This window comes from Chaetura pelagica, unplaced genomic scaffold, assembly GCF_000747805.2.
Source record: "Chaetura pelagica isolate M959 unplaced genomic scaffold, ChaPel_1.0 scaffold204, whole genome shotgun sequence".
NCBI lineage: Eukaryota > Metazoa > Chordata > Aves > Apodiformes > Apodidae > Chaetura > Chaetura pelagica.
Window position 1 is genome coordinate 468,162 of NW_009952876.1, and position 11,146 is coordinate 479,307.

At 38.9% G+C, this 11,146-nt stretch overlaps 1 protein-coding gene across 1 annotated transcript in view; it reads right to left on the minus strand.

Annotated features, from left to right (window-relative positions):
- The window catches only part of CDC42SE2 (CDC42 small effector 2), a 33,330-nt gene extending 22,942 nt beyond the window's left edge, over positions 1 to 10,388 (minus strand). Inside the window, exon 1 of the mRNA XM_009995267.1 lies at positions 10,335 to 10,388. Coding sequence (XP_009993569.1) covers positions 10,335 to 10,388 — 54 coding nt within the window. The remainder of the gene's footprint in view (positions 1 to 10,334) is intronic.
- Between the last annotated feature and the right edge of the window lie 758 nt (positions 10,389 to 11,146).

Consider the following 11,146-nt stretch of genomic DNA (forward strand, 5'->3'; position numbering starts at 1 on the left):
GGAGGGGTTAATAGAGAGCATCTGTCATTTGTTTAATTGCCTGTCCAGCATTAAACTGTGACACATTTACACTCATTATTCACAATTTACTGCCACACTCGCAAGTAGGATCAACAACACATCACACATTCACTTCTAGAGGCAGTGTTGGCTGCTTATAACATTTGGAAAATCTTTCTACTCTAATTCATTTCTGTAGCAAGCCTATCCCTCCTTGTCTTGCAGTTCTTCTACAGTAAGTTGCATATGATAAAGTTATTACTGTGAAAGCAGAATTTCTATTTTTGTATTACTGTGTCTCTTATTTGCATACCTTTTGACACCATTCCTTCAATCTAGTACTGGCACTTCTGAAGTTGGATTCACTGTAGAAATCCAGGAAATATATTTGCTTTCTTAATATAACACAATAAGCCCATATTTAGGAGCTTCTTCCTTATGGAAAGATTAGGATGATTAAGAAAGCATGGTTCTTCAACAGTCAGTGAAACAGGGCAAGCTTTGGCACTACAACAATGAGCACCATGGAGATCTCTCAGACTTCTCCAGGTTCTTGCATTACTGGCAATTTCAGGGCAACTGTTTCCCAGTTCAAAAAGTATACTCAGATTCTATCAAAACAAGATACAGTTAACATCAGCTGTCGGCTGCAGATGTACAGTCACTGGCAGTTCAACAAAAAAGACAGAATGAAGAGGAAAAGAAGCAAAAAATACACAGAACAAACCGAGATTTTTCTAAAGTGCTGCAGGCTGGGAATTTCTAAACTGAGTGCATAAATGTACATTTTTTATAGTCAATATTTCTCCTTTTACTCTTCAGTAAATGCCTGTCATACCTAAAAAGACAGGTACAGTGTCTCCATCTTTCCAACAACTAGAGCTATGAACACAGACTTGAATAGTACCTGTTGGTAGTAAAATAGCTATTGTTCCTAAATGAAAAAAAAAACCAAAACAAAACAACTAAGGTAAAGCACTACCACCATCATTCCATTTCATAGCCTGAGTGTCAGGTACCCTTTACCAATACACAGAACTCCAGTGGACTCTGGCAGCTGTGACAATAAAACAAGTTGGTTTTGAACAGCTGGCTCACCAGCATGCCAACTACCAAAATCTGATTGTATCAGATTAAGAGTTCTCTGTGCCACAACGTCATCAGGCTACACCACCCAGGAATATGCTTCCATTATTATTCCAGTTTTGTCTGAGTTCCTGGATGGTTTCTATGCTTCATCTGCTTTTATGCAAAGCCAAACATTACAGCTTCAGAAATGACGCCTCTATAACATCATTCTAGACAATTTTATACATAATTTCTTAAGCCTTAATGTGTTAATTTCAACATATTATACTAGAAATGCAAATACAATTTAGGTAGCTATTATTAATAAAATATTCTTTAAAACTCAACTGTAAACATAACGTCCCTCCACTAAAACCAGCAGAAAGGACTTATTTGGGTTTTCAGCTGCAAAGCTAAAAAAGTCAGCAAGCAGAAAGACACATGCATTATGAAGACATGCAACATACGTCTTTGGGATCACTAAGGAAAAAATTGAGTAACTCAAAACTCAAACCTTTCTGCCCTTCCCAATTGTTTCCCTGTAGGTCTAATTTAAAGACCACTCTACTGTGTTCTAAGACTGAATAATTAATTTTTGTTTAAGACACTAAAACGTTAACTAGCATAAAACACACGCTGAAACTTAGGTGTGGCTGTTTATCTGAGGAACAGTAACAGCATGAGCCATACCCTGACCACTAAATGGAGACACTCAGCTGCAGTAAACAACAGCTCTCTTCTGAGAATACACCCAAGTAGCTAAAAAACACTCTAAAATTATTTGAAAAACAAAATTAAAATGTTCAGAGAGGCAGTACTTCCCTGAATATGCACCAGACTGAAGCTCACAGTGTCAGCTTTTGTGCCTAAACTCCTCTCCTCTAATTTCCTCACTCCATGGCAGTATATTGATACCCAAAATTACAGAAGTCATCATTTTAGAGTGATCAGCTAAGCCACTCTGAAGATGAAACTGAGAAAATAATTGCAAGTGATTACATATTAAATTCTAGGGCTTATGGTGTACGTTATAATTTCAGGATCTCTGAGAATACATGAATAGCTACAATATAATTCCATGGGAACACTATATGCATATCTCATGCATAAATCAGAGTCATGACATGAACTGCATAACCAAAAGTCTGAGAAACTGAAAAAGGAAAACTTTCATTATTGTGAAATTATGGAAATTAATCTAGTCAGTTAAAAAAATATTACTGCAGACAGACATCTTTAAAATATTAATTTAAAAGTGCATATTCTGTGAGTTGCATATTAGTCCTAAGAGCAATCTCCAACAGAATATCTCAGATCCATTACAGACACATCACAATAAAAACACAGTAAGACAGCAGAAGAGGAAGCTTCTACTCTCAAAACTTCCTTTCACATCAAAAACAGTTAACAGGCCGAACACTTAGCTTCAGGGCAACAACTGACTTCTCTATACACTAACAAAAAGAGTATTTCCATATGAAGAGAGTGAAAGCGCACATCTGTCACAGTACATCCAAGCTACCTCTGCCTAGAGATGTTGGCAAGTAGAAATGCATCAGAACCTACAGCTTGCCCATCTCCGCTGCTCTGACATGACAAGCAAAAGAGAGGAAAAACAACTGAACTCTTAAGCATTAAAATTAAGGCCCACCAGAAATATCAGGGCTTTGCACCTTCAACTTCCATTAAAAAAATTACAAACATTGCACTGGATTTGTTAATTTCAGAAATCCTTCAGCACAGTCTCAAAGGATGGCTGCAAAACTATCAGCTTGTGGCAGCTCCTTTTGTCAGTGACTTATACTCAGTTTTAATCTTCTGATGTCTTCTCACTGAAAAATTTGGAGATTTAAAAAAAGCAAGTCATTCAAGGGTGCTAACGATGTCCAGATCAAAGAGTCCAGTTTACTTCCTTCCCATGTTTAAGAAGAAAGCCTAGGCTCTGCAGAGCCTGTAGATATGAAAAGTGTATGTCACAGTTTGACTTAGGATCGAAAACAACGCTCTCAATCTCCTCCCCCTCCCACCCAGGTAGGGAAGGAGAAAGAGAATGAGGAGAGAGACTCTCTGGGTTGAAAACTAAACTATACAACTTTAATTAAACACCAATGATAAAAGAAAATATGTACAATTATATATAAATATGTTCAGGAATGTGCAAACCCCAAATGTGTCCTTCTTCAATAATGGCAAGACACTTTCTTATCAACAGAAAGCTGGCATAACTATTGTTTCCACCTCGCAATGATCTATTTTTCATTCAATCAACTAGTATTATGTTAAATAAATAGCATCACTACAGCTAACCAAAAGGTCCTAAAACTACCACGGCCATACTGAAGGACTGCAAAATATTCAGTGAGATATTTAGACATAAACACAAAATACTGCCATTTTTGTTTTCTTTGTAGACATTTCTCCTGGATTGAGCCAGGATGAAGCGAATTCTCTTTTTAGTGTTTGTTTTTGTTGGGTTTTTTTGTTTGTTGTTGTTTTTTCCCTTCAGTGAACGCTCTTCTAAGCAGCACGCAAGTTTTCCAGCTAGTGAACCGATAACGCCTGGATGTTTATAGTTAGGGCTGAGAGACCAAGGACACTTTGCTCTACTTGTTGAATCTGCTGCTTTGGACATTAAAGGAGATGAGCAGCAAAGTTGGCAAACCAAGGTATTCCATTCCATATATCCACGTAGCTCTCGGTATAAATTCAAGGATCACAGAAGTCAAGCCCTTCTACTTCTTCCTTTTTTCCATCTATAGCCACTGTCCAGGGAGGACTCCATCTATCCATCACTGTTGATCCCCAGGCTTGTGTGCTCCTGACCCTCATCACTCTCCCCTCAGCTCCTGTCTGCTCTGCCACTCTCTCCAGGAGCTCCAGGACATTTCAGAACTGCTCATAGCTCAGGAGATGCTGTGGGAGTTGCTGGGGGTGGGGGAAAGGCAACAGGGTTTTGCACATTCCTCCACATACTTGTATATATTTGTACATATTTTCTTTTATCATCAGTATTTAACTAAGGCTGTCTAGCTTACTTTGCAGTCAGGAAAGTCTCTCTCCTTATGCTCTCTCTGCTTTCCATAGGTGAGAGGGGGAGGGGATCAACAGCATTGTTGCCATTGGTTTAATTGCCAATCCTGAGTCAAACCCTTAATGACAACAGTATAATACCTTAACATCATAACACATATTTTAAGATGTGGGAGGGCTAATTTGAAGGTAGAAGAAAAATCTAAAGCAGCTCTATCAGGCTGAAAGCATAAACAGATCAGGTTTCAGAAATAAAAGCCAAGCATTTTGCTGCTTATTTAAACCTGCCCCCTTTGATAAGATGTTCCCTCAAGCTATTTCTACAACAGCACTGAACAGGAAAGGAAGGAATTAGAAACATCTGAACTGGCAGCTCAGTATGTAATTCAGAATGACAACTCTGAAATCTGAAGGCTATAGTCTAGAGTTGTCGCCTTTTACATTTGAGTCTTTCATAGGCTTACTGAAGTGGTAAGCTGATAAAATATAATGAATAAGAGAGCCTGAGTTTTAGCAATTTTGAGCTAGAAGATGCACTTGCACAGCACTGCCATATTGAACCAAAAGCCTGGCCCAGTACTTCATCAATAGCAAACACCTGGTTTACTGTGCACACTTACTGGGGTTGATTTATTTTGCATTTGTTATGCATACTGAATGCTACATTATCACCATTGCCTTCAAGTTTTTAAGAGCTGCATTAGTAAATGTATCCTGAGCTATATCTATGATCTTCCTCTAGAGAAGAAGCTACAGCTGACAATATCTAAAGTCATTAATTTCCTTACATAACCAAAGAAAAAGTCTTCTGTTGTATTCAGTCCAGTTCATAAATAAAGAGGTATGTGTAAAGTTTTTCCTGTCTGTATTTTAAGATGAGCCTCTCCATTCTAAATACACAACTGTTAATTCTCTTTCATACATCAAAAAGACATTAAGGAAATTTATTCTCTTACATCAGAATAGTAATTTTACTGCAAGCTCAAAAGAAACCAAATTGCTCAGAAGTGGCCCAAAACAGGTGGAAGATCATGAGTCAAGGCTTTTTGGACCAAAAGTTAAATTTGCAACTTAAAAATGAAACAGAAACAGAGCACAAAAAAAGGGGTAGGGAAAAAAAAAAAAGATTCCTCATGGAGGTGATAAGCTCAGCCTAAGAGAGAAACCACAGATACGTTCTCTCAAAGCTTACGAGATAAAACACTCTCTAAACTTCCAGTGCCTAGCAAGGGATCTGGTAGTGAGGACTTGGCAGAGCTTACTGAAAATAAGCAAATGGGATGATAGCACATATGAAGCATGGTAAAAAAGACTCATCTTGTGACTGGGAAGTGCAAGATCAGCTTGCAGATCCTATAAAAGGTACTCAGTGGTGGTGCAAGAAACCTGATGCAATCACAGAAAGTGCTGCTCTGCTCAAAATAAAAAAGGTTGGATTAAATCATAAGCGATTAATACAGGCTACTTAATAAAAAAACCTGAACATAGTTATTATGAGATTAATATCACCTCCTTGGTATCATGAAAACACATACAAAAACAACTAGTTGTCTGAAGTCTTCATAGTGGTAATTATACTTTTCAAAATCTGATGAGAAAACTACAATTTGATAAGAGAACACCTTTTCTTGGCTTTTGTTTGCATTTTACTGTGGTAAAGACATCAGGCTATTAAGAAGCAAGACCCATTGGAACATGTTTTCTTCACCTGTATCACTATTAAGTTTTGTTTCTTCGCATACCGAATTTCTTAATTTATTACCAACCTGTCGGCCTCACCTCTGTGCCTGGAAAGATCATGGAACAGATCCTCCTAGAAGCTCTGACAAGGCATGTGGAGGACAGGGAAGTGATTCAAGATAGCCAGCATGGCTTTCTTAAGGGCAAATCCTGCTTGACCAACCTAATGGCTTCCTACAATGGAGCGACTGCATCAGTGGGCAAGGGAAAAGCAGTGCATGTCATCTATCTGAACTTCTGAAATGTGATCCCCTACAACATCCTTCTCTCTGCATTGGAGAGTGATGAATTTGATGGGTGGACTGTTTGGTGGACAGGAAATTGGCTGGATGGTTGCATCTACAGGGTTGTGGTCAATGGCTTGATGGCCAGATGGAGAGGGGTGACAAGTGGTGTCCCTCAGGAGTCTCGGGTGCTGTTTAATATTTATATCAGTGATTTGGACAGTGGGATCAAGCGCACCCTCAGCCAATTTGCAGATGACACCAAGCTGGGTGGTGCAGTTGATATGCCAGAGGGACAGGATGCCATGCAGAAGGATCTGGATAAGCTGGAGAGGTGGGCATAGGTGAACCTCATGAGATTCAACAAGATCAAGTGCAAGGTCCCACACCTGGGTAGGAGCAAGCCTTGCTATCCATACAGGCTGGGGGATGATGAGATAAGAAAGCAGCTGTGCAGAAAGAGACTTGGGGATACTGGTGGATGAAAAGCTGGATATGAACAACCAATGTGCACTCGCAGCCCAGAGGGCCAGTCACATCCTGGGCTGCATCAAAGGAAGTGTGGTCAGCAGGTCAAGAGAGATGATTCTGCCCTTCTACTCTGCTCTCATAAAGCCTCACCTGGAGTAGTGTGTCTAGGTCTGTAGTCCTTTATGCAAGACGGACATGAACATGTTGGAACAAGTCCAGAGAAGGGCCACAAAAATGATCACTGGGTTAGAGCACCTCTCCTATGAAGACAGGCTGAGGAAGTTGGGACTGTTCAGCCTGGAGAGGAGAAGGCTCCATGAAGACCTTATAGCGGCCTTCCAGTATCTGAAGGGGGCCTGCAGGAAAGCTGGGGACTGTTTACAAGGGTGTGTAGCGATAGGATGAGGGGCAATAGCCTTAAACCACAGCAGGGTAGATGTAGGTTAGATATTAGGAAGAAGCTCTTTACAGTGAGGGTGGTGAAGCACTGGAACAGGCTGCCCAGAGAGGTGGCAGAGGCCCCATCCCTGGAAACATTCAAGGTCAGGCTTTACCAGGCTCTGAGTAACCGGATCTAGTAAAAAATGTCCCTGTGCACTGCAGGGAGGGCTGGACTAGATGACCTTTAAAGGTTACTTCCAACCCCATACATTCTATGATTACCCTATTTTAGAGAAGCATAGAGACCCACATTCAATCATGCCCCTTCCATTACCTTATTATAAGTACTGCAGTCTCGGAAACGACCAAAAAACCCATTTATCATACAAAATAACATTAGGAGAGAGAGCAGAACACTGTTTTCCAAGATACTTGTTTTATTTCACAGCAACACAAGCATTTAGTTGGCACTGACAAAAGACAAAAAGCTGTGCCATGACATATTTCAATAAAAAATGATGGCAACACGAATACTGTTTTTTAATTAAAGGAATCTCTTAAAGTACACTAATATACAACTGCAACATCTTTACTGTTCTGCTCTGGGGTATGCTATTAGGGAAGTGGTGGCAATGAAATTAGGCAACTACTGTGTTCTTATTGCCATAAACTTTACAAATCTTATCTAAAATGAAAATGCTCTGGAAGGCAGAGTATTGGCGATAACCTAGAAAATGGCTTTGTGTACAGTCTGAATAATAGCCTTCTTTGAAATTGACTGAAAGGACTCAGAGCACATACACAATTTTCATTTTAAGGGTACTATATGTTCAAACAATATACATGCCATACTGAAGATTCCTAAGATCATATGCTAGAATTATGCCAAAATAAAGAGACAGAGACAGTTCCTGCATCCTGGATTTCAAGTGAGGAGAGAAACTCCTTAGCTCAATGGAAGCCATAAATATTAGAAACATTTAAATACTAAAAGTTCCAGGGCTTTTTTCTTCAGTGAAGAGACTTAAAATTTATGTCACTAACATTAAAGCTGTTCCAGATATAAGTGCCTAACAAAGACAATGAGAAAAAAAATGATGTTTCAGAGAACGTAAGTTTTAAAAAAAAATAAAACGGAAAATGTTATGCCTTTATCAGAACAAGTAGCTAACTAAGTAACTTCCCTGCTTTCAAGGTCTTAATTCTGAGAGGTTGGTGGTTGCTAGTGTTGCAAAACGACCACATCAGTCCTTCCACAGGAGGAGTGGCTGAGACAGTGTTAGGCCATGAAGAAGTTGAGATGCAGGAGGTAAAATGAAAGAAAGCACAAGAAACAGATGAAACTGGGAAGATAAGGCACTTCTGAGAAGTTGGACTAAACTGACAGATCGAATGTGCAGTAGTGGACAGACAAGTAGCTTTTATGCTACATCAGTACCAGTATTTTTTGCCTAAAAACTAGCAGGTTTTTCAGCATGTAAGTCTTTCATATATGCAACCACACAGCACCTGCAGAGACAGGGAAAAACTGCTTCTTTGTGACTTCTCTGGTTTATCAGTTTGCTCACACTGACAGCACATGCTTTGCTACAATTGTCAGAGAAGAAAAACATTCCTGTACTTACTGAGATGTATTTTATTAAATGCTTCACTTACTGCAACAGGGCATGGCAAAACAATGGCTTTACAACACAAAACTGCAAAATTAGATGAGTAACTGCCAGGGAAGGTCACCTAAGAACTATTGTCAAACATGCCAAAGAGAAGCCCATTACTCTTTTTTCTGAGAAGCATCCTGAAGAATTTTGGCACTTCATAATGAACAAGGCTCCTATAACATTTGAAAGGCGGGTTTCAGGTACTAGGTCAACGCTTGTCAAGGTATCTTAAACATAAGGATTGGTTTTAATTGTCTAAGCAAATGCATACCTCCAGATCAGCAGAAACACTAAAATGCATTGTTTCCATTTTCTCTACTTGTGAAGCACATTCTCCACCCTTTCCATGAGTCAGGATCGAGAGATCACAACATGTTGTGCATATGCACATACTGTGTACCTCCTGGGCAGTTGCTTACCTCTATAATAAAGCTTAACTGAGCCTCAGAATTCTTGTAAACAACCAGAACATGCCACTTTCTATCTCATAGATTTTTAACAGTCATACTTTCTTTCTAATTTAAATTGAAATATATATTCCAAAAACTAGGCTCTTTGGCTATATATGGACACAGGAAATATTTTTAAGGGCTGCATGATATTCAAGAAACAGGAGAGGACTGCATCTTCCCATGTTGGTATCTCAGTGTTCATCTCCCGCAACTCTCCTTAACTAAGAGTGAGATAAAGTTGCATTCATTTGTTAGAAATGTTAATGGCCATACTTTAATATTTGCATCACCACCCAAGGATTCTGGCATTCATGCTTTGTGCAATGAGAATGCCTAACATCAGATACATATATTTTTAATCCTTTAGGTCCCTAAAGCCAAATACTACCATCAGAGCATATTAATGTGAATTTGCACTATTCACTGTGGGATCCTCTTGGTCACTGTAATTCCAGAATAACTTTAAGTAGCAACTGGGCTTTTTATCACCCATTTGCACCATTTGCAAGATAACTGTCCTTTCTATACATTCATCTATCTTGATCTGGATGCCACACCATACAATGATTTTTCTCACAGGACTAATCAGTATTTCCTACCTTCACGCAGGCCAACTGTATCCCAACAGTACTGGACTTGGGAACACACTTTAGAAGTACTTAAAAGTACGTGAAACATACGTCTGTACTTTCTGTCTTATGTATGCTTTGAAATGTTGTTTTGTCCATCTGTTTGCTATGTACTTTTTCACACCACAGCTGTAACATCCTATTTTTAAAGAAGTATTTATGGTACAAGTGTATCCCTTCACTCTCCTAATGTTTAATCTAAAACATAACAAAACAATTAAGGCTGAAATCTTTAATTAAATTAAGGTGAAGGAGGACTGGATTTCACTCTGGACTTTTTAACAGAGTAATTTCCTTTCTTCATGATTGTCCAGCCACACTGAAGGCAGGCCTCAAGACAGGCAGAAGACAGGACATTACAGACTGCCACTCAAAAATTACTTATTTTAGAATGGTAATTTCAGTCCTCCTCATTGTTCCTCTTCCTTTCCCCTCCTCTTCAATTCAAACAATAAAGGTTCTTTACAAAGACTCTGGATAGATATGATCTTAAGAACAGGAAAATATCTGCATAACAACAATCTAGAACAGTCAATTTTTTGCTCCCATTAAGCCAGAATGTTAGTTAATTCCTTAATTCTCACTGAGTTCAGCCAAACAGCACTAATTTTAAAAGCCATAAAAAATTGAACTATGTAGTTACTTATATAAAAACAAAGCCATGCCAGTATTTATACTTACAGGTTGAGGCTGTTCAGCAATACAGCAGTTGAAACACAACCAAAACTCACTCATTGTTTACAATGTGAGGTGGGAACGCAGATGCAAAGCCGCACTCAACCTCTGTCTCCAGGTAGGAAGTTCTTTAAATAGGTTATTTAAAATGGTTCCAATGTGAAAATCTTTTCTCTCGAGTTCTTCTCCAAAGACAAGCCAGTTCCAGGACAAACAACTTGAAGGCAATAAGTTATTTTAGATTCTTCCTTCAGAAGGTTGGTCCCAACACCACAGAAATGTTGCATATACTCCTTTGGTCCCTAGTGTTACATGAACCTGAAAACAGAAGTACATTACATCAAAAAGAAAGAATACAAAGCATCTTGAGCTCCCAGACAGCCACCCACACCAGTCATTTCTTGGTAATATCTTAAACCACAGACTGAAGAGACACGAGCAAGGAAGTCATATGCTTATTTATACAGTGACCACCAAAACTTGCATATACCAGAAATTCATATAAAGTTTATATTGCAGCTATGGTGAGACGAAGTGATACCAAGAACTGGTGTCCAGTCTCTGATCTGATTATGACTTTCAAATGTAATTTTTAAAAGTGACAGTTGCCCATATATCCCTTTCAACTTCTTAGGGAATTGTGCCTTATTGCCACTTCATATTTCTCAATGGAAAAGTTAACCAGTCCATTAAAAGCAGAAGCTTAAACAGCACTTAACCTGAATCCCATTGCACACGTGTCAAGCAAAGAGATGCTTTTCTAAATGTTGAGTAAACAAATAAATTCACATATATGAAAAACTTGCAAAACTTCAGCC